The sequence below is a fragment of the Acartia tonsa genome, chromosome 13 (genome assembly GCF_053477335.1).
Source record: "Acartia tonsa isolate MP-2025a chromosome 13, ASM5347733v1, whole genome shotgun sequence".
NCBI classification, from domain to species: domain Eukaryota; kingdom Metazoa; phylum Arthropoda; class Copepoda; order Calanoida; family Acartiidae; genus Acartia; species Acartia tonsa.
This window is the reverse complement of record NC_137272.1, coordinates 1,911,716-1,936,490: the sequence shown is the minus strand read 5'-3', so window position 1 is coordinate 1,936,490 and position 24,775 is coordinate 1,911,716. Positions and strand designations below refer to the sequence as shown.

At 32.1% G+C, this 24,775-nt stretch overlaps 2 protein-coding genes across 3 annotated transcripts in view; both read left to right on the top strand.

The window, feature by feature from the left end:
- Positions 1 to 17,618: 17,618 nt before the first annotated feature.
- LOC145303784 (succinate--CoA ligase [ADP/GDP-forming] subunit alpha, mitochondrial-like) lies at positions 17,619 to 24,090 on the top strand. The gene is made up of 7 exons (XM_080145396.1): positions 17,619 to 17,787; positions 18,057 to 18,157; positions 19,730 to 19,857; positions 20,280 to 20,348; positions 21,073 to 21,187; positions 21,669 to 21,764; positions 22,497 to 24,090. Exons 1-7 carry the CDS (start codon positions 17,666 to 17,668, stop codon positions 22,862 to 22,864), a joined length of 999 nt encoding a protein of 332 aa, XP_080001522.1. The 5' UTR covers positions 17,619 to 17,665; the 3' UTR covers positions 22,865 to 24,090.
- Positions 24,060 to 24,775, top strand: part of LOC145303783 (GH3 domain-containing protein-like) — a 107,426-nt gene continuing 106,710 nt past the window's right edge. Inside the window, exon 1 of one of the 2 annotated variants that reach the window (XM_080145395.1) lies at positions 24,060 to 24,124. The gene's annotated coding sequence lies outside the window, so the exon portion shown is untranslated. Of the gene's footprint in view, positions 24,131 to 24,775 lie in introns of both variants that reach the window. The other variant, XM_080145394.1, reaches the window with a different exon arrangement.

Genomic DNA, 24,775 nt, shown 5'->3' with positions numbered 1-24,775 from the left:
TTCATAGCAAAGACATATTGCCAAATATTTATTAAGTTGAAGAAATGTAAAATAGACAAAGAAACAAAAAGAGTTGCGTGTTAGAAACAAAATAATAAGTGAAAAATTTACAAGAAGTTACATGAATTCCATACTATTTTGCAGTTTAGTTTTATTTCATAGTTATTTCAACTAAATTTTATAAATTAATCCCTTTTATCAAGGGTCAGCAGAAAAAAACTGCCAACAGAGTAGAAGCCTTTTAAAATCTTATTCTTCACATACGATTTTAAAGACAAAAATCTTGTAATACCCAATTAAATCTAAGTAGAAAGTGAATTTTTGGGAGATATTCATTGGTATGAAAAATCGTCAAAAAATAAAGATATCTAAATCCAAATAAATCATTAGAATCAAAGCAAAGCAATACAAACATCAATAAAAGCAGCAATTTGATTAAAATCATAAATTTTACTTGAGTCTATATTAGACCTTTTTATGAAAATACACTTTTTCGAATTTTAGTCTTGTGCTAACCTAAAAAGTTACTTTAGGAGCCTAGAAATACATGTACAAAATTTCAGCTCTCTATCTCTACTGGTGACCTAGTGCCAGACATGTAAAATATCAACAGATAACGGTAGCACCGCGGTTTTAACAATATCTCAGCAATGTGCAGGTTTTAAGCTCTTCTGCATATTTCAATTTAAACACATAAGAACAAAGGTATATTATCCCAAAAATCTTTTGTCAAAGTCTACTCTACACCTAGCGCCAGTAAGTTTTCTAAAATCATGCAATTTATACCTGTGAAAATAGAAATCGCCAGCGCTAGGTGTAGAGTAGACTTTGACAAAAGATTTTTGGGATATTATATCTTTGGCCTTATGTGTTTAAATTGAAATATGCAGAACACCTAAATTCATCTTCCAAGCCATTCTCTAAGCATTTTAATTTTTTTATGAAATAACGGGATTTCAAAACTGCCCTTTGAAAAGGCCTAAAAAATATCTTTTTTTTGTCATTTTTTCACTGCTTATAGTTACAACTTATTAAGATATTAAGCTCAGTTTAAAAAAATCGGTGCCTTCAGCACCAAAACCGGCAAAAACTGGCAGTTAAACTTCTGTGCCCCTCTTCGGCCAACAGTAGTTATCTCAAGAAGTAAAAGAGATATCACACAGAAAGAAAACTTTTGAAATAAAACTGAACTAAGTAACCATTACAGATTTCATTTTGGGACTTTCCTTCTAGGGGCTTGTGGAGCAGAAGACCCCCCAAACACTAAGAATATGAGTTCTGAGCTTATTTTTAAAGATATCAACCTAATTTTTTTTTGAAAACTTTGTTAACATAATGGAACTCAGTAACATTTACAGATTTCATTTTGGGACTTTCCTTCTAGGGGCTTGTTTGGCAAAAGACCCCTAAAACTAAAAATATGAGTTCTGGACTTATTTTTAAAGATATTAACCTATTTTTTTTTGAGAAAACTTTTTTCACATAACCAAACTCAGCAACCTATACAGATTTCATTTTGGGACTTTCCTTCCAGGTGGTAGTGGAGCAAAGACCCCCCCAAAACACAAAAAATATGAGTTCTGAGCTTATTTTTAAAGATATCAACTTGATTTAAAGAAAACTTTTTAGATAAAACTGAACTCAGTAATGTTTACACATTTAATTTTGGGAGTTTCCTTTGAGGGGCTTGTGGAGCAAAAGACCCCCAAAAACACAAAAAATACGAGTTCTGATTTGATATTTAAAGATATTAACCTGTTTTTTTTTTGAAAACTTTGTTAACATAATGGAACTCAGTAACATTTACAGATTTCATTTTGGGACTTTCTTTCTAGGGGCTTGTTTGGCAAAAGACCCACAAAAAACTAAAAATATGAGTTCTTGACTTATTCTTAAAGATATCAACCTAATTTTTTCTGAGAAAACTTTTTTCACATAACCAAACTCAGCATTCTATACAGATTTCATTTTGGGACTTTCCCCACAGGTGCTAGTGGAGCATAAGACCTCCCAAAACACAAAAAAATATGAGTTCTGAGCTTTTTTTTAAAGATATCAACCTGATTTTTTTAAAGAAAACTTTTTAAATAAAACTGAACTAAGTAACCATTACACATTTCATTTTGGACTTTCCTTAGAGGGGCTTGTGGAGCAAAAGACCCCCCAAGACACAAAAAATATGAGTTCTGAGCTTATATTTAAAAATATCAACCTGATTATTTTAAAGAAAACTTTTTTAAAATAACCTTACTCAGTCATGTTTACAGATTGTTGTGGAGCAAAAGACCCCCCCATATTTTAGTGTTTTGGAGGGTCTTTTGCTCCACAAGCCCCTAGAAGGAAAGTCCCAAAATTGGGTACTTAGTACAGTTATGTTCAAAAAGTTTTCATAAGAAAATCAGTTCAATATCTCCAAAAATAAGCTCAGAACTCATATTTTTATTGTTTTGGGGGTCTTTTGTCCCACCTGCCCCTAGAAGGAATAAAAGTGTTGGGGGGTCTTTTGTTAAAAAGTTTTATTTAAAAAAATCAGGTTGATATCTTTCTATATCAGCTCAGAACTCATATTTTTTGTGTTTTTGGGGGTCTTTTGCTCCACAAGCCCCTCAAAGCAAAGTCCCAAAATTTAGAATTTAGGGTTGAATTTAGAGGAAAGGACAAACATAACATGGTTACTGATGTATAATTTCAAGACTTACCTAAGCACAAAAGATAACACCATGGCCCCAGTTATTCTTTAGGTGCACACTTCTGTATAACTAAAATAACAAAAACATCCATTATTTATTTTGTATGAGCATTGATTTAATGCCTTTCCAATATGATTTGTTGTAAGATTTAGAAATTCAAAGACCAATAAATGTTTTAAAGACATTAAACAGATATTTAAGGGAAAGGACAGACATAACCTGGTTAACGAGTAGCTGCAATACTCATGAAAATGAATAATGTTACTTCACACCTTACAACTATATAAAGATAAGACCAAGAAAAGTTATTACTTGGCAGCAAAGCTTATCTACAACTATATTAATAAACTATTATTTTATATTATATTATAAATATAAAATATATGTGTGTCCCTAACATTAGACCTTTAGGCTCTACTCTTCATAGAAAGTAGCTATTGGTCCTGCTGTGGTTTTAAGCTGTTTTTTTGGAAACTAAGAATCACCCCCCTCCCTCCCCAAAAAAAACCCCCAATTTTGTTTTGTAGGCAATAAATAGTGAAAGATCTACTTGTAGAAGCAGACAGACATAGCCTAGTTATAGAGAAGCTGCACTACTTATGAAAATGAATAATTCTAACACTTACCTAAGCGCTAACGAAATGAGCAAGGCCAATGCAAAGCTTCTCTGTAACTAAAATAAAATACGTAAATTAATAATTCCATAATATATATAATATATGTTTTCTTTATATTAGACCTTTTTTATTTTTAGTAGCGAAGCTTCTTTATAATTCCAAACGTCCGTATGTCTGTCAGTCAGATATGAAGTGGGGGAAACATGATTTCTAGGCTCCTATTCAAGATACATGGCTCAAACTTTTTGGGAACATTCCCATCAATAAGGGGATCAATTAACTAAAAACATCCATGGTAGTCGGACTGCTTTTTAGCAGGTTCTTGGCTATTATTATATTTTCACATTATACTCCTTGTCATTGAGGTTTTATTCCTATTTTAAAATTTTTAATATCAAAATCAAATTTTCCATATCTTTGGTGTTTTTGGTCCAAATTTCATAATTTTTGTGGACAATAGTATCAAAATTAAATTTTTGTCGTGTTGAGCATCCAGTATGTAAATCTTATTTACTGCCTGTATGTCAGTCATTATACAAAATATAATATAAATATAAATATCAAAATCATGAAAATATGTAAGAAAGGTTTCGTGATTTTTTAAAAACAAAACCCATTCTGGATTTCAACAAAATCTACTTGTCCATATCCTATATCCATGTTTTTGTTGTGCTTCGCTTTTTATGGTTATTGTCATCTTTGTTTTACTTTTTATTCATTATTCTTTAAAAATAATATAAGCTTAAAATCAGTTAATTGTCTTGAAATTGAAAGTAGAGCGATATGTGTCTGTCTGAAGCAACCGCTGAACCAATTAGGGTCTACTCTTCAGAGAAAATTGCTATTGGTCTTGCTGTGGTTTTAAGCTATTTTCTAGGGGACTTGGACGACCTAAACCGCTCGAAAAAAGAATCTCAAACAAATTTTTTTTTGTTAGCAAAAAAAGGGCAAAACTATTTCTAGGAAAGGACAGAAATAACATAATTATAGAATAGCTGCGTTACTCATGAAAATGACTAATTTTAAAACTTTGCTAAGTTTGTAAAAAGTAAGCTTTAAAACACTTACCTTCTAACATAGCTTGTCCTTGTCCAAAATGCAACATCCAAGTAGTATCCTATAAAATGTTTAATATTGTAACAAGGATAAAAAAGTTCAAAATCAACAAATTATTTATTCGTTTCTTTTATCACATCTTTAAATTTAAAAACCACAACCATTTCCTTTATAATCAAACTTAAAATATTACAGGCCTTTGGTGGAAGAATGGTTGTCAGAATGAGATTGTTTTAAGCAGTCAATGAACTTGTCACACACCAGGGTTCATAACCCAGTGACTCATACACTTGTTAGACAGAAGGAAAGTGAAAAAAGGGAAAGTTTTACCCTAAAAAGTGACAACCCCAATAAACAGTTATCCACAGATCAAAAACTAGACGTCTAGTATACCAAATTTCACCATGTTAGAAAGTGAAAATATCAGTGATTTAGACGTCTAAAACCAACAACCATAAAAGCTTAGACGTCTGATATGTGACAATCATAGCAACAGATAGCCAAGATGGCCATTAATTATGGTTAAAACCAGACGTCTAGGGGGCGCAACAAGCGTCCCCAAAAGTATAAAAGGAAGGGATTTCTGGAAATTCCTCACTCTTCTCACAACCATCAAACTTAAAGCATCTCACTTGTAGAACATAGTCCATAGAAAATTAATTCCAGATCTATAGAAATCCAGTAAGTTTTACTTCAAAGACTTTGGTTAAATTACCTTAATCATATCCAAAGGTACACCAAACATCAGTTGTTGAATTTGACTACCTGAAATAATTGACATTTGATAACAAGTTTATTAAGCCAAAGGTTTAAGTAATATTAATTAAAGCCTCAGTAATTCCAACACAATTGGTTGATTTTTAATTTTAAAATCCTAAGCTAAAGTTTTAAGTAACACTTATTTAAAGCCTCAGTAAACCTTTAACACCATTGGTTGATTTTAAAATTTAAATCCTAAGCTAAGTCTAAAATAACATTTATTTAAAGCCTCAGTAAACATTTAACACCATTGGTTGATTATTTAATTTTAAATCTTAAACTAAACATTAAGTAAAAGATTTGTTTTAAAGCCTCAGTAAAAGTCCGACGCTATTGATTGATTATCATTTTAAAATAAAGAAATAACTTTGAATAGTAATTAATACTTAAGTAATTAATAATCCATTGAGATAGGTATACCTATCACGTCTGTAATTAAGTATACATTAATTGATAATCCTTTGTGTTAAATAAGTTTTGTGTACAATTTTGTTTGGTTTTATTCTAAACTATTGCAACCATTTTGAATTTAAATTGTTCTGTCTTGTCCTTTAATTCATAAGTATAACTCCACCTTTTATATATCCAATATCATTAAAATCTTGAATTGTTTTGTCTTGTAAATAAATTCATAAGTATTATTCCACCATTTATATAAATCTAATATTATTAAATCTTGAGATCTTGTAATCTAATTAAAATCTAATTAATATCTTGTGATTGTTTTGTGTTTAAATAAGTCTTGTAAAATAAAATTATAAAATAATAAGGAATTAGTTATTAATTGGTAAACTCGTTTGAAAACTACTCTATAATTTACCTAGCTCGAATAAAACACTGTCAAGGGAATTAGTGGCAAGCCGTTAAGAAAGGGAGAACCTTATCGGTTAGAATTGGGTTTCCTTGAGAGTCGGGACTAGGATTAACTACTTACTGAACCAACATTTAAAGGATTGCTTTGCAGGTAGGAAGGCTGATAAGTACGTCTTCTAATTTCAAAGGATAGATAGGTTAAAATCTGCTCTTTTGATAACGCAAGGTATAGAATAGCGGTAAACGCTATCATCACTCCTACAAGTTATTCTTATGAGTAAAGCTGTTCTATAACTAAAATGAAACAAAGATGACAATATCCATAAAAGCAAAGATATGAAACGGTAGGACGAACCAACATTAACACTTGTAGAGTGTCAGAACTGAAATAATCAGAATATAAATGTCGAAAGCATAGACGTCCAAGTGGGGGTGGGGGGTAATGGGGCGATTACCCCCTCCAAACGATTTTGGGGGTAGGCACCCCCAAAATTTTTTTCATTTTACCCCCCCTCCCTCCCCATTTAAAATTTACCCCTACCCTGGGGGGTGCCGTTGGCACCCCCAACCATTTAAGAGGGGGTATTTTGGGGGGGTAAATACCCCCCCAAAAAATTTTACCCCGGGGTTAAATTTTCGAGGGGGGTGGGGGGTAAACTAAATTTACCCCTGCCAATCAAATTTTACCCCCGGGGTAAAAAAAAATTTCGGCATTTTACTCCCCTCCAATTACGAATTACCCCCCCCCCAAAAATTTTTTACCACCCCCCAAAAAAAAGCTTGGACGTCTATGGTCGAAAGTCGAAACAAAATTTTAAGAAAATTTGTTAAATAACTGCGCTAATAAAGGGTTATGTTTAAAGACATACTTACATTTTTAGGACATGATTATAGAGTTGCTTCGCTTAAAACATTGTAGTTTGTTTTCCTAGGAATCAGTATTAGAAAAATCAGATAAATCGAATAATTATATCACATAAAAAATAGCTGTCAAAAAAATTTAAAGGGACGTACGTACATTCTGGTAACGATTATAATGTTGCTATGCTTTCTAAATCGTAAATTAACTACTACAGGGATCACCAATCAATAGGACAATTCTAACATGCCTAAATTAACGAAAAGAGCTAACTGTTTAGGACGGACTGACGGACACACCGAGCCTAATTTTAGAAAAGCCTTGGTTTTAAAAATATATAATTTTGACACTTACCTAACTCCAGAGATAAGACTAAGGCTAAGTTCTGATTAGGAGCAAAGCTTCTCTTTAACTAAATTGATAAATACATCTACAAATAACTAAATAAGTATCTACTAGCATCCTTGTATTAAAAGTTGCTAGGAAAGTAAATTTAGAAGAAAAATAGTTACAAACCTTCCCTGAATGTATAAGAAGCTTCACTAAAAAAGGGAACCATAATAGTTTACTACACACAGACAGGCAGTTGCTATTACTAATTAAAAATCTGCTGGATTAATGTAAAATGTTTAAATATTTGCTTCGCTAATTTTTTAATGTTGTCATTCTTGTTATATTGTTATTCATTATAATGTAAACAATTTAATATTTACCTTTTATGTTTTAAACAAAAAAAAAATATGCTATAGGTTATCACAACAGTAACAAGTAACAACTAAAATATGTATATCCCTTCCTTATCTTTCAGTTTTATTTCTAGCTAATAGGACGTGGCAGTTATACCAGGGATCTAAAGGGATAAGACAATGACTGTTAACTTAATGTGCATCCCCAATGCTGATACACGAAATTAGCCTTTCTGTAGATTACAATTAGTGGTTGAAACGTATAGACACTCAATTCAATAAACCAACTAATCAAAATTAATTAACAGTCTCCAATGAATAAGGAAAAGTTATTTTAAAACTTTGGGGACTTTTAATGAATTAAACAGCCCATTGTCCCCTCTCTCATTGGCAGAGCTTTGTTTTTTTGACAATAAGACAGAGATATAAAACCTGTAGATAAACTATTTTACCCAAAGCTTTATACTCTGTTTTTATAAGGATTACATCAATTTATTTTAAAATAAGGCTAAGCGGTTCTTTGTTCGATAAGGCACATTGAGGGAAACAACCTGTCAAACAAAAAGACTGAATAATTTACAGAGAATAAATTTGAAAAAAATCACAACAAAATAAGCCCTTCATCTAAGAAGATAAAAACACATTTCCAAATAGAAATAATGTTCAGTTCATTGTGCTTTGACATAAGAACGGACAAGAGTAAGTTATAGGGTATATAATTATACACATTTGTTTAAGAAAAATAAGATAAGGTTTGAAAACAATATAAATTTACATAATCTAAATAGATTAAAATTTCTGAAGAACTATCTATGTTCCTTATTCTAAATGAATTCTACAATGACTAACAATTCCATAAATAGCGCAGCATTAAAAATCAACTAAGTTTAGTAATATATATAAAGTGTTATATTATTGGCAATATGAAAGAGAGAGAGAGAGAAAGGGAAAGAGATATGGATTGAAGAAAAGAGAGAGAGAGAGAGAGAGAGAGAGAGAGAGAGAGAGAGAGAGAGAGAGAGAGAGAGAGAGAGAGAGAGAGAGAGAGAGAGAGAGAGAAGGAGGGAGAGAGAGAGAGATCAAACAAGAGAGGGAGATATATAAAGCAAGAAAAACAGAAAACAAGAGAGATAAAAAAACCTACAGAGTAGCTGTGGTATGTAAAAATAACCTTTTTTGCTTAAAAAAAGATAAGACAAAACAGAAATTTGAAAACTTATAAGGACATTTTCCTCCAGATTTGATACATATCTGCTGGATAGAAACAAGTTCTGCACAGCAGCGAACATACAAATATGGTTGTTTAAGATATTGTCCACAGATACGTTGACTAAACAATGGAATTATTTCCTTTTATTATTTCCGCGGCCAACTGACTATTAAACCATATCTAACAGCTTGTGTGAACAATATGTAAATCCCACAAAGTGCCAGTTTAGTACTGATACCCCCCCCCCCCCCCCAGTGGAATTTTTGGCGGTTTTGGGGATTTTTTAACTTTACAAGTCACAAATGCCAACAAAAGCTTATATTAAATGAAAATAAAGTTAAAACCTATCACATACAGTTATTGGCTTGTATAATATAACATATTATGCACATATTGTTGTGATTCTGGATAAGAAAATGTCCCTAGAACTAACCTACTCAGATGGTTAAAAATTCAAAATTTCTAATTTAATTCATTTTGGAAAGAAAAGTTTTTTAGCACTGACTTATACCTCAATTATAACTTATTATAACTTTTAGGTCTTAATAAGGTCTTAATATACATAGTTTTTCAACAATATCATACAGAGCTCGGCAACCGCGCGTCAGCCGTGTCTAAGTCACAAAGAAGGCATCTTAACTATTTTGCTTTTTATTTAAGATAGCTAGCCGGTTCTTTTAGTAAGTAATAGATGTAAAATGGTCCATAGAATTCAAATATGCAATTGTTTTTTTTGTAGACTTCTTATTTTTGAAGTAATTTAAGTTTTTTAAAAAAATAATTAAGTCAGTTTTAAGGTACTAAAACGCAACAAAATAAAAGAAGAAAATTTCCAGTATGAACAAAAATAGTAAGATCTTTAATTTGACACCTTACTTTTAAAATTCTGTTAATTAATTATTGAAAAAATCTATTTTTTTAACCTCGGTTTAATAAAAACTTTAAACCTAAATATTTTCTCAAACAGACATAAAAAATATAGGTTCATATATACCTTTAGAATCAGAAAAATATTACGAATCCATTCTAAGCAAAATTGAAAAAGTTTTATAAAACTATAATAAAAAATATAAGTTTATTTTAAGAATCATAATTTTCGGCTTTAAAGAGTTGACTTGAACAAAACCTGAACAAAACCTGAACAAAACCTAAACAAATGTACATACACTGTAACAGATATTTTTTAAACACAAGAAACAATAATGCATTTTTAACTGCATTGTTTTGAAGTTTATAAACAGACTGAAGCATATTTGTTCATACTTTTTCATTCTTTACATGTTATGTAAGTATCACTATTTTTATTGTAGTATCTATTGTATATATTGTATGAACATTGTCCTTTTTTTTGTCAATTCTATTGGTTAAGTTTTGAGGTGAAGCTTCCTGATTTGTCAATTTTTGAGATTTTTGATTGGCTAGTTTAATAGTTAGAATTAAGTGTTGCCTGTAAAAATATAATATTTTAGGCCATTTTTATTTTTTTAAGTTTTAACTTTTTTTCAATTTTGCTTAGAATGGATTTGTAATATTTTTCTGATTCTAAAGGTATATATGAACCCATATTGTTTTTGTCTGTTTGAGAAAATATTTAGGTTTTTATTAAACCGAGGTTAAAAAAATAGATTTTTTCAATAATTACTCAACAGAATTTTAAAAGTAAGGTGTCAAATTAAAGATCTTACTATTTTTGTTCATACTGGCAATTTTCTTCTTTTATTTTGTTGCGTTTTAGTACTTTAAAACCGACTTCATTTTTTTTTTAAAAACTTAAATTACTTCAAAAATAAGAGGTCTACATAAAAACCGATTGCATATCTAAATTCTATGGACAATTTTACATCTACTACTTACTAAAAGAACCGGCTAGCTATCTTAAATAAAAAGCAAAAAAGTTAAGACGCCTTCTTTAGATCCATTTTGATGTTTTAAAAAGATTTCTTTATAAGAGGCTAATGCCAATTTGGGTCAAGTTTAAACTTTCAGTTGATTTAATTTTTAAAATTGTAAAGGGTTTCCCTGAGGCATACAGGCTGCCGCCGAGCCCTATTATGCCATGAAAATAGGAAAAAATAGGTGATGTTGTTTATGATTTTACTTACGTTCTCAAATCAATAAACTGATTTTAATTCATGGTGTTTATAGTAAGAATATTCTTTTAATCAAATGAATCTACTTTAAATTAAGTGCTAGTGGCTGCGCCCCTGGAGTTAAGGAGCTTTGTATTAAAAGAGACAGAGAAGGGCTAGAAAAATACCCTAAAACCATCCCAAGTCTTAAATCTAAAAATAAAATAGCATAAAACCAACACGGTACTAATTTAGAGAACCTAATTTCAGTATTTATTGAGATCTTAAGCTTCAGACAAAAAAACTTTAGGTTATATTATAGGATATCTAACAGTGTTGTTCTAGATCATTTACTAAGTATATTTGCGATAACTTTTATTTAATGAAATCCTCCAATTTTTAACCTGTACAAAACGGCCTGCTTAATTGCTTCAAGATCCATGTCAGATCTATATAGGAAATAAATGTCTATAAACGAGCTCAAGTTTTCCAAGGACTATTCGTTGAAAACTCATAGTGCTCCAATAATCCATAATAAACTCTCATTGCCCAGAACGATAAGACCCATTATTTTACTTTATTAAAAACAAATTCATTTTTTTCATTTCATGTTGCTATTTACATTATAATGAAGTATTTAATTTCTAATCATAAAAAAGAAAATTCAAATTTATGATATAATAAATTTAAGAAAACTCTGTTTTAAAAGAATTCGATTGTGGCGACACTTTGTGTGTTCAAATATTGAACTAAAATTGTAATCATATAATAAACCCTTTGGTGATGGTAATGTAAAGAAAAAAATATAATTTAAAAGATCTTTTTAAGATCATTTAAATTATTAAATATTTACTTCCGTTTAAATAGTAATGCCGGGTGAGGAAAATAGATTTATTGAGAAATATATATGCATATAGAAAACTAGCCAATAGGGAGATAGTTATATCGAGCCAACTCTAGTATTATCAATAACAAAAAGTATTATAACTTATGTATATTATTATGATTTCTACCTAACGATTTTTTTATACATATATATGAATTTTTAAACATCTTAAAAAATATAACATATTAGTCCGTAACGCCATAGAAGAAATGTGATTTTCACAGCTGTAGTGAAGATTTCTATACATTAGTTTGTCCGTTTATCTGTCGGTCATTCTTCAAAAGACATAAGTCTCATTTTTTAGAGGTTTTGTGATTTTTTTTGAATTTTTCCATAATCTCTCTCTCTCTCTTTTGTTATGACTGACAACTGAACAACTGCTCCACCACCCCATTTTGCCCGTTTGTATATTCCAATTTTTTTGTGCTTCGCTACTTATGGATATTGTCATTCTTGTTATATTGTAAACTTTTAAAATTTTTCAAATCTTTTAAATGTTAAGAGTATTATAAGTTGGACGAACATTGAGGTAATAGAGTAAATGAAAGTAGATTATACGATTAAGTCCATTACATTTAAAGACCAATAGCACTTAGTAGTTGAAAATTTTACATATATATAGTTATACATATAAGAACAGACGGACAAAAAATGTAGAAAAAAGCTAGTTTGTCAGGCTTAGAAACCATGTATACCATAACAATTTCAGATAGGCAGACAGCATGAACTTCATGTATTTAGAAATATTGAGCTTGGCTCCAAAAAGTATCATATAAAAATTATTCTAAACCTAAACTCTTATTAAGACTAGCACGAAATTTTATCTAATTGTCAAGCCATTTTATGAAAGATGGCCGCTAAAGCATTACAGACATACTGACGTACCAATCAAGATATAGATATGAGGAAAATTATTATTATATAAAAATCAGCTGTTTATCTAAAATAACAGCCGAGTAAATGAAATTTTAAAAATACAAATCAATTGTCTGTCAGAGAATTAACAATAGACTGACAGACTAATGTAATTATAAACTGGCTGCTCATTAGTGTAGGGAATATTCACATTCATTTTCAGATGTCTCTTGAATAGCTACTGAGAAATGTTTCCACCAATAACATTTCTTGCGTACAAATGGACAGATTTACAGACATACGGACATTATGATATATAGATTTGTTGTGCTTAAAATAGGTTTATATCTTATTATAAGTTTTTAAGTCTTAAGCTTAAGATTTCAATAACTACCTAACTGATAGAGTTCTTCATTTTAAGAAAGATTTACATAGGTCCTAGGAAGGTTTTAAGGTATTTTTTAAACCTCTTCTCACTCCTTTAATACAGAGCCATTAATTGATAGGGATGCAGCCTTTAGTAAAAAATATATATTATATTAAACTCTTTCAAAAGATGGTATTTTGACTTTATAATAGCACTTGATATATATATAAACTAGCGGCTACGCCCCTAGAAGCCTCTAGGGGCACTGGTAGGAGGGGAAAAGTCGAATTCATCCCATTTTAAATTTGCGTTTAAAAAGAGTTAAAAAATATTTTTTTTTTGGGGGGGGGTAAAGAAACCCTCTCCAAAAATAGTTTAAAACCTTCCCAGGACCTAAAGAAAGCTTCACAGTAAAGGAGAACCATATAGGTTTAGCAGTTAGCGAGATCCTTCAGGACAGACAAAAAACGCTTACTTCTTTATATAATTGGATAAGATTAAGAATTGTCCATTTTTAAAGCTAATTTACCATTTTGTAGCAACGAGGTGCCAAAAGTTATGAACTAATATTGAATTGTGTATACTTGAATTTGATTAGGACCTTAATACTTTTTGGCACCTACTTTCCCCAAATCGAGAAATCATTGAAACGTAAAAAATACATGTTATTTTAACATTATATTTTAAGGGCTTTTGAATTTTAAATTATAGACTTAAGACATCTTTTTAAATTTTTCTTGGCATTTTAAAGTAGAAATATCTATCTATACCAATGAAATATTGTTACAGATCATTTTATCAACTTTTTACAAATTTTTTTCCTAAAAAATTGTAGGAAAATTAATGTACGATGATTTTAATGAAAAAATTAGGTTTTATTTGAATATTTCTTTGACCATGTTCAGCAAAATGGCTGTAGTTTGCTTAATTTTGTAGTATATCAAAAAATCTTTTGTGTGGCAACTTTTGAATGGTAATGCTAGCCTTTGGGATCCCTAACTCCAAATGGAGGAAAAATAAAAAATAATCAAAAATTCCACTGTGCCCCCTCCCAGAGACGTCCAAGGAGGAGGTGTGTTAAGGTAAATTTTTAGTTTAGTTTGTTTTAAAACTAAGTACGGACATTCTGGTAAAGATTATAAAGTTGCCACTTTAACTACTACAGGAATCACCATGCAAAGTTTGAAATCAATGAGACAATTCTAACATGCCTAAGTTAAGTGGAAAAAAACTATCCGGAAGGACGAACGGACCAACACAATTTTTTAGAAAAGTTTCGCTTTTTATATAGACACATCACTCTGAATTTATGATTCAAATATGTATATTAAATATTACAAATATGTCTATAAATATGTTTTACTAGTATTACAAAGACCTGTTGGTTCCTTCATTTGCACTAGATTTACAAGAACAAACAATGTTTCATTTTTCTCTATATCTTGGCAATTCTTGCCTTTTCTTTGACAAGCAACACTAATTATTTTGGAGCTTTTAAATGATCAATTCGAACTGATATCATACTGTTTGTTATTTATGACACAATCACACTAAGAATGAATTTTATTACTAAAAAGCTTCCCGGATTTTTCATTTTTTGAGTTGCAGATTTTTTTTATATTTATTTTTTAGGTTAAAACCATAATTTTACAGCTTTTTTTCAAGAAAAAATATACTCAAGTTCAAATGCAATTTATTCTTTAGGCTATGCGCTTATGATTTAAATAAAGACGTGAGGCTCTTCATATAGGTCTAAATAAATGATATCAGTTCGAATTTCCAGAGTATTCCTCTTTTTGGCTAAAAAACCTACATTTTACTAGTGATAACATTTGTTTATTTGTTGGCTTCAAAACTTTGGGGACTTTGGTGAATTTTGATTGGTTGTTTCATTACGTATAGTGTTTAAATGTCTCAGCCACTAATTTAAATTTACAGAAGGGGTAATTTTGTGTATTATCATTGGGGATTACATTAGTTTGTCGGCCATTGTCTTATCCCTTCAGATCCCTAATTATTTTATAATAATATTCTAATAATAACAAATACGACATTTTCTCAAAAGTCAACATTTTTCTCTTGCTAAATTTCCCCCAGATGTATTTTAAAACGTGTTTATACAAAAATTTTATAACATAATTAATCTAAATTGATTAAGAAAATCAATTTGTTTTAGAATATATTTACTTTAAAATATAATTAAATTCTCAAATGAAAATGGGGAAATAATAAGAAAGAGAAAATGTCCGACTTGTTCGAGTGTACACGATACTGCTCGCCGGAACGCTATAGCAGTTTTTTTGAAATAGACTATCTGGGCCCTCTGAGATCGGTTTTTAATAAATGCCGCGTTTTTTCGACAATTTTTTCGACATTGATTGATTGAACGAAGACGATGGGAGAGTATACAACATAAGAATTTAAAATTTTAAAATTATTTTTTTAGCCATACAACTTAAATCCATTTTCGCTGCATATTTATTAATGCGTCTTTTTAGAGCTGTGTTAGACATTATACAAATGGCTAAAATAAAAAAATTTAAAATTTTGAATTCTCAAGTTGTATACTCTATTAAAATCGTACGGGGCATTGATCTTCAAGATGGAATAAGCTTTTTAGCAGAGTATACAACTTAAGTATTCAAAATTTTAAAATTATTATTTTGGCCATTTGTATAATGTCTATTACAGATCTAAAAAGATGCATTGATAAATATGCAGCGAAAATGGATTTAAGTTGTATGGCTAAAATAATAATTTTAAAATTTTAAATTCTTATGTTGTATACTCTCCCATCGTCTTCGTTCAATCAATCAATGTCTAAAAAATTGTCGAAAAAACGCGGCATTTATTAAAAACCGATCTCTGGGCTTATTTTGTTTCATACTAGGAGGATTCTTATATTAATTGGGTACTGAAAAATGTTAAAAACGGAATCCGAACCGTTCAATCTTGTGGAAAATATAATTCTTACATTTTTTATAGTATATTGTATAAATGATTGCACGTATATCATATTAAACAAATTAGTTAGCTTTTTAAAATTGTCTATAGCAAAGGATCTCGCTCACAGCTGAACCTATATGGTTCTCATCTACAGTGAAACTGCTTATGTGATGGTTTTTAACACCCTTTATATGTAAAAAGAATCATAATCTTAAATATTCCCAGATAGGTTATTTAAAGAAAAACTGGTTTGTCCTCCAGGCGACCAGTGGCTGCACAGCTGATCAGTCTCTCAGACAGACAAGTCGACATGTCTCAGACCGAAGCAAGGACACTTTTGAATTTTATTTTATTGAAATTATTTTTATTTGCTGCTACAATGTCAGGCGTGTTTTTGTGATTAATTCCATATTATAAAGCTTTTTTTATTGCTTTAAAATGAATCAATTTTGTTTAATAAGAAATTTTGTGTTAACTTTATGAAATTGAAGCAAAACCAACGACATTTAGAAAACCATATTTCAAATATGCACTAATAGTTATTTATCGTTTGACAGACAGCTTTCCGCGTATATTGAAATAAAAATTTATAGGGATTTAAACGCGTTTTATTAGGTCAGAGGGGCCGAAGGCCTGGGCTAACAAAATTGGTATTAATTTCATGATTTTATTTAATATTTGTGGAAAATTGTCTTTTATACGATGTTAATACACGATTTTTCAATATAGGTGTATGGCTAAGAACCGGTTCCAATCCAGCGGATATTAATTGGTTTGGAAGCCATAATTGAAAGTACTATTTACTGCAATGTTTTGTACTATATATGAAATTGCATTAGAAATTTATTATAATTGGTTGTCAACCAAAGTATCCTGTTTTAACTAGTTTTATTTTATTTAATATGAGTACTTTGAAACTCCAAATTAAAGTTATATCCCAAAATTTTAAGTAGTAAGCATTTTTGTCAGTAGCTGAAGATCTCGATAATTGTTTGTCTCAATGGGTTGAAAGCTTTATTATTGTATTGGGGTGGTTTTAAGCTATTCTTTCCTTGTAGGTACTTAGGTTTGTTGTTTACCAATGTTTGAGCGAAGATTTTATGTTGAAGGGGCGTCTGTCTGTGTGTCCTTAACTCTAAATGACATTGGTTGTGAATTCTACATATAATGTTTTATAATAAATCTATTTAATGTTCAAATTCTGTAATATATATAACACACTAGAGGCCTCTACCACATTCTATTCCAATCTTTAAAGAAAAAAATTGTTGAAGGGTCATTTTTTACAGACCATACCTTCCCAGGACCTATATGAATCTTTACTGTAAAGGAGAACCATATCGGTTAGCTAGACAAACACAAAGAGATCCTTCTACTTTAATATTATGATTTATAATTTGCTACTTGAAACTACTCTATAATCATCATCAGACTGTATGTTTGTTCATTTTGAATACCTTTTTGTTTAATATCATTCATGATACATTAAAATTTAACATGTTAAAATGATTTTAGTTAGAAAAATCAACATTTGTTAAGTTTGTTGCAGAGAGAGAGGGGACAATAGGCTGTTTATTTATTACACCAGTCTCAAAAGTATTAATTTACAATATTGTTTTCTTAGTCGTTGGCTTAACAACTTTCGGGGACTTTTACTGAATTTTGATTTGTTGGTTTATTGAATCGAGTGTTCAAACGTTTCAATCACTGACTTTTAATCACAGTAGGGGGAATTTTGTTTTTCATCATCAGGGATTTACATATCAATTTAATGGCCATTGTCTTATCCCTTAAGATCCCTGATTTGTTAAGTTTGTTGATATTATTATTTCAGTTGGACGTATAGGTAAAAATGGCCGCAACTATCCGTCTATTCAGCCGCGCAATGGTAAGCGGCAGCCAGTCCGCGGCTGGTGCTGGAGGTGTGAGGACCTGCTACAGTGCCACTAGGCCCAACATGGTGTTAACCAAGGAATTTATCAATGTCGACATATCAGAGAGGGGAGGGGACAATGGGCTGTTTTTATTACATCAGCGTTTTCTTATTCGCGTTGGCATAACATCTTTGGGGAATTTTTTTATCAATTTTGATTGGTTGGTTTATTACCTAAGTTTAATTTTTCAACAGGAGGGGTTATTATGGATGTCATCATTGTGGATGTACATTATTTTATCTGGCATTTTCTTATCCCTTTATATCCCTGCTATAACTTAACGACATTGATATGTTTACTGTATCAGGACACCAAAGTTATTTGCCAGGGTTTCACCGGCAAGCAAGGCACATTCCACTCTAGACAGGCCATTGAGTACGGTACCAACATGGTCGGAGGCGTCAGTCCAGGTAAAATAATATTAAGGTCGGGCCGGATATCCGGCAAATTACCGGATATCCAAATATTGAAATAGGGCACATACATTCCACTCCAGACAGGCCATTGAGTACTGTACCAAAATGGTCGGAGGTGTTAGCCCAGGTAATATTATATTAGGGTACTATCCGGATATCTGGCAAATTACCGGATATCTGGCAAATTACCAGATATCTGGCAAATTACCAGATATCCGTATATTGAAATATATCCATCTAGCGGCATATGATTTTATATTAAGGTAAGATTAGGTTGGAGCTTTCCTCGCCATCTAGTTTATTTTTTGAATACTGCCAAAAAATAGTGAAGTAGGTATGAAAGTTAACAATAGGGAGACAAATCATAAAAATGTCTTATAGTTGAAGAATATCTTAATATCTGTGCTACTAATAAATATTCTGATACTAATAGGATCAAGTAATCTAATTTATGTTAAAACATTCAGATAAAGAGAGAGAGAGAGGGGACAATATGTTGTTTATTACACTTTTCCCAAAGTTTTTTAAAACGTTTTATAATTCGTTGGCCTAACAACTTTGGGGCCTTGGTGAATTTTGATTATTTGGTTCATTAAGCTGAGTGTTTAAACGTTTCAACCACTAATTTTAATCTATAAAAGCGTTAATTTTGTGTGTCATCATTGGGGATGTACAGCACATCAATTTATCGGCCATTGTCTTTTCCCTTTAGATCCCTGTAAAACATTGCAATTATTTAGCGAGATAATTGTCCTTAGATGGCTTCCTTTAGATATTTAATCCTTATTTCAAAGTAACATGATGTCTTGTCTGTGTCTGTCTGTAGCTTAAGATCTCGCCAACATCTTGACTGTTAAGGTTCTCCTTTACAGTTATACTTCTTAAAGACTTAGAAAATCTAGGTTTGTACCCCCTACTTTAACCCGCACAAGAGAAATAGCCTTTTAAAAAACAACCTAAAAATCTAAAATTTAAAATGGAGGCTCGAGGGTTTTGCAATCATTTTATTATTTTAGGGTTTTCTAGGTACCTATAAAAATAGTGCATATATTTCCACAAAAGAAGTAAAATGTATCAGGCGTTTCACTCCAGAGGGAAAGGGGACAATTGGCTGTTTATTACTCTAGTCCCCGAAGTATTATGATAAAGTTTTCTTATTCGTTGGCTTAACAACTTTGGGGGACTTTCGATGGAATTTAATTGGTTGTTTTTATTAAGTTGAGTGTCCAAACGTTTCAACCACAAATTGTACAAATCTACAGAAGGGGTAATTTTTTGGGGATGTTCATCAATTTATCAGCCATTGTCTTATCCCTTTAGATCCCCGCCTTCTACTCGTGTTAGATATCTTGAGGGATAAGACAATGGATGAGGAATTGGTGTAAATCACCAATGATGATTAACAAAATTTACCCCTTCCGAGTTGAATCCAACCTTAAAGTTTTAATAAAAGTACCCAAAGTCTTTATTTTCAGGCAAGGGAGGCAAGGAGCACCTTGGTCTGCCTGTGTTCAACTCTAGTGTTGAGTTCCAAACGTTTCAACCACTCATATTGTTTATTTTCAGGCAAGGGAGGCAAGGAGCACCTTGGTCTGCCTGTGTTCAATTCTGTGGCCGAGGCTAACGCCGCTGTCAAACCTGACGCCACCGTTATCTACGTCCCACCTCCCGGCGCGGCTGCCGCCATTTTTGAGGTAGTTTAAAACATAACAAAACATAGCAGAGCTCAAAAATTTTGGACGGTCATCTGTAAGAAATAAACTTAGTGTAGTGTCCTAAAAATACCTATACATTAAACTTGTTTAAATAAACCCCGAAACCTCAAATCCAAATAAAACTTGTTGGTAGTATGGAGACTGTAAAAATGTTCAACCGCTGAAAGTTTCAGCCGTCTATCTTGAATTGTAGCACCCAAAATAAAATGTCTTCCTATGTCAATAATCAAGTGAATGCTTCTAAAGCTTCGACTCTTTTAAAAAGATATCAGTCATTTTCTTTTCAGTGAGGCTTCGAAACCGATTAATATCAGCTGGTTTTAATCTTTTTTTCATTTTTATATTCAGGGAAAGCTGTCTTGTTATACGATGCAGTGATGAATAAATATTGTTTATTTTAGGCCTTGGAGTCTGAAATCCCTCTGATTGTCTGCATCACTGAAGGAATCCCCCAACAGGACATGGTTAAGGTAGGTTTTCAACAATGCCCCCCCCCCCCCTAGGCATTTCAGTCATTGGGTTTAATTAAACAAGGATGACAACATCCGTAACAGCAAAGCTCAGAAAAGAAAGAAAACAGAGCAGCGGGTTTCGTCGTATTTTCACAGTAGCTTTTGATAGAATGTTATTTTAGGTTAGGTTAGGTAAATGCTAATGATCGCTCCGCAGGGTTAGAGCTCCTCGCAGAGGCTAGAAATAGGAGAAAAGCTACTGTGAAAATACGACGAAACCCGCTACTACGTTTTCTTTTCATGATCCAAAATGTTTTTTAAAATCTACTAAAGTATCTGTGTACTTGGTTTGATTTGTGAATAAAACTTTTATAATCCTTATAATAAAGTAACAGGATGTCTGTCTGGTTGGTTTAAAAAAATATTTCTTATACCTAGAGGTTAGGTGATACATTTGATCGATTTGAAGAAAATAATAAAAAGATATTTACAATTATATCCCAAACAGAGGTGACAATGGGCTGTTTATTACATTAGTGCCCAAAGTGTTCTACTAACGTTTTCTTATTCGTTGGCTTTCCAACTTTTGAATTTTGATTGGTTGGTTTATTAAGCACAGTGGTCAAACGTTTCAACCACTAATTTAAAAAAAACAGAACGGGTAATATCATCATTGGGTAATGGGTATGAACAGTAATTCATCGGCCATTGTCTCATCCCTTTACAATATCCATGTTTTTAGGTGAAGCACGCCTTGGTCCGCCAGAACAAGTCTCGCCTGATCGGCCCCAACTGCCCCGGTATCATCGCCCCCGGCAAGTGCAAGATCGGTATTATGCCCGGCCATATTCATCAGGGATGACCAATGTTTATTTTCACAGTTGTTAAACTTTGCAGTGTTTGGATTCCGTCATCCTTGTTTTGTGAATGGAAGCAAAATTATGCAGGGAGGGAGGGGACACTGGGCTGTTTAATACACTGGTCCCTTAAGTTTAACACTAACGTATTCTTATTCTCAACAACTTTAGGGGCTTTAGTTGAGTTTTCAAACATTTTAACCTCTAATTTTACTAATACTAACTTTACATTGTAGCTTCTTATGTTTCCTGGGAAGGTTTTAACTTTTTCTTGGGAGGTCACCACCATCCTCCTATGAAAATATCGCCGTTAGAAAAAAAAATCGCCCCCCCCCATAAAAAATGAAAAAAATATGGTTTGTCGAATTCAACAACTACCCCCCTCCCTCTCCCATCCCATTTAGTGTCCCTAGAGGCCTCTATCAAATATAAACAATTTTATTCTTGATAAATTTAAAAAACAATGATCATGGAATGTAGGAAGGTGTTATCGGTATTGTCTCCCGTTCTGGTACCCTGACCTACGAGGCTGTACATCAGACCTCCATGGTTGGCCTTGGACAGACTCTCTGTGTTGGTAGGTCCTTTGTGTTATGGACTGGACACCCAGCAGACAACCAACCCTTTACCTTACCTTACCTAGTAAGGGCGGGATTCTCCTTAGATTTTTAAGTGTTAGAGAATCTAGCGCATCATCCGCTTGTAATGGGATGCGTTACTCTAACACCCAAGGATATTAGGTTAAGTGACAGACAACCAACCCTTTTATTACACGATCTTTGTGTGAAAAGCCCTAACTGCCCATACTTCCATTTGCCCCCTCCTTGGGGAAAAAACTAGGGGGTGGTGGAAATAGGGTTGGCAATCCGGAATCCGCCCAATTTTTGGGCCAATTTTGGAATCCGAATCCGGAATCCGTTTTTTATTAGCGGATTCCGGATTCTTAATTGGTATGCTAAAATTAGCGTCTTGAGTTTTTTCTTTTGAAGGCAAAGATTATCATCATTACATATAAAATTTTTCAAAATCTGGTTCGATTATCGGAAGTGAATTATAGAGAACACCAAGAACATTAATTTTTAGGACATATGTAGCACTTAATTTTTTTTAATTCTTTTAAAAAGCCTTTAAAAATACTGCTAGAATCCGGAATCCGTCAAATATAAGAATCCGGAATCCGAATTCGGCCCAAAAATTCGACGGATTGCCATCACTAGGTGGAAATTAAAATATTTTTGAGCCGTTGAAAAAATATCCTGTGCAGAATTTACACCCCTGAATTAATATTTATGCTTTTATTCAATTTTAGGTATTGGTGGTGACCCATTCAACGGTACCGACTTCATCGACTGCCTTGACATCTTTGTGCACGACCCTGCCACCAAGGGCATCATCATGATCGGCGAGATCGGCGGTGAAGCCGAGGAGAAGGCTGCCGAATTCCTGACCCAAACCAACAGTGGCCCCAATGCCAAGCCTGTGGTGTCCTTTATCGCCGGCGTGACCGCTCCCCCCGGCAGGCGTATGGGCCACGCCGGAGCTATTATTAGCGGCGGCAAGGGTACCGCCGGCACCAAAATCGCTGCCCTGGAGGCCGCTGGTGTGCATGTGAGCCCCAGCCCCGCCCAGATGGGCACCATGCTGGTGAAGGCTATGCAGGAGAAGGGACTGGCTTAAATTTGTTTGAAGAAGCCGGTTTTTTTTACCACCCTTCCAACTCTATATACAAGGAACGTTTTATGAAAGTTTTTTTTACTAATATATACATTTTTAACAATTTAATTGAGTTTTCTTTTTTATAGAAGCTTCTTATATGTCCCTGGCTTCTTACCTCTTCGAATGCCCTAAGATGCTAGATGCGCCTTCGATAATATAGGATCATTATGAATATTTAAAACAAAATTGAAGAAAACTTAAATTAACTATTAGAGCTCAGAGAGAGAGGGACAATGGGCTGTTTATTATACAAGTCCCCAAAGTTTTATAATAATGTTTCATATTTGTTGGCTTAACAACTTTAGGAACTTTTATTGAATTAATTTTGATTGGTTGGTTAATTAAGTTGAGTGTCAATACGCTTCAACCACTAATTGTAATCTACAGAACGATTAATTTTGTGTGTTAACATTGGGGAATTGGGATGTACATGAATTAGTCGGCCAATGTCTTAAACCTTTAGATCCCTGATTAGAGCTATCTTTTACGTACAATAGACGTATGGACCATTGGACAGACCCTAATAGGAGAAAAGCTTCACTTAAATAAAGTTTTACAAATAAATATTTTAGGTACACAATATTTTTCATAAAAAGTCATCCTAATAACAGTGGATAACCTACCAACCTACCACCAACGCCAACTCTTTCTACAATGGCTCATCAACAACTCAATCAAGTAAAAAAATCAGCCAAAAAACTCTTCTTTTACCGCCTATTCTATCATTTTAATCCAAAGATGAAAAACTGGTAGAAAAAAAACTCACAGCAAAATTGATCACAAATTAAAAGTACTTTTCTATTGTTATTTCAGGCAATTTTGTGATATTTATTAACAACCAGTGATGGTAAAATTGTCAAGGCATCTAGAAAAATAACTTTTAAGACAATTTTAACATTTTTTATAAAAAGTACTTAGCAATAGCAAAAAAAAACTTCTATTAAGCATTTCCGAACAACTAAAAAACAGCACTCTCGAATTAACAATAGCCATAAAAAGGCCACTTTATGACTATTGTTCGTCCAACTTAAAAAAAGTATTTTTTTCTGTTATTTTATTTTGTTATATGTCTAAATAATATTAAATATATCGTCATTATGTTTTTTTAATAAAATGAATAAATGGATTTACTAAAAAAAACTTAATAGTTGTTGATTTTAAAAGTTATATTTTGCTCTTATTTCAGATGTAAATAAAAAATGTGAAAATATATCAGTTCAAGTAAAGGGACATAATGATTTTTAAAGTTATTTGTTTATGTTTTTAAAAGCGAAGCTTTTCTGTAATTAGGGTCGGTCTGTACGTCCGTCTGTCCGTCCGTCACAAACGGATAGCTTTTTTAGTTAATTTAGGCATGTTAGAATTGTCCTATCGATTTCAAACTTTATTCCTGGGAAAACAAAGTATAATGTTTCAAGCAAAGCAACTCTATAATCAAGTCCTATAAATGTAAGTATGTCCATAAACATTATCCTGTATCAAGCAGTTTTTCAACAAATTTACACTAACAATTTTACTCTTATACATTTATATTCTGATTATTCAGTTCTGACACTATATAAGTGTTAATGTTCGTTTGTCCTACAGTTTCAGTGATTCGCTTTTATGGGCTTTTATGGATGTTGTCATCCTTGTTTTATTTTGGTCTGTCAATAGTCAGGGATCTAAAGGGATAAGATAATAACTGATTAATTGATGTATATCCCCAATGTTGATACTCATTATTCCCTCTTCTACATTTACAATTAGTGGTTGAAACGTTTGAACCCTCAACTTCATGAATCAACCAATCAAAATTCTTTAAAAGTCCCCAAAGTTGTTAAGCCAACGAATAAGAAAATGTTATTATAAAACTTTTGGGACTAGTGTAAT

Excerpts from the sequence above, each read along its gene's own strand:
- LOC145303784 (XM_080145396.1), top strand. The coding sequence starts at position 17,666 with ATGGCCGCAACTATCCGTCTATTCAGCCGCGCAATGGTAAGCGGCAGC. Across the intron at positions 19,858-20,279 it reads CGGCTGCCGCCATTTTTGAG|GCCTTGGAGTCTGAAATCCC; the intron begins GTAGTTTAAAAC and ends TGTTTATTTTAG. Across the intron at positions 20,349-21,072 it reads CCCAACAGGACATGGTTAAG|GTGAAGCACGCCTTGGTCCG; the intron begins GTAGGTTTTCAA and ends CCATGTTTTTAG.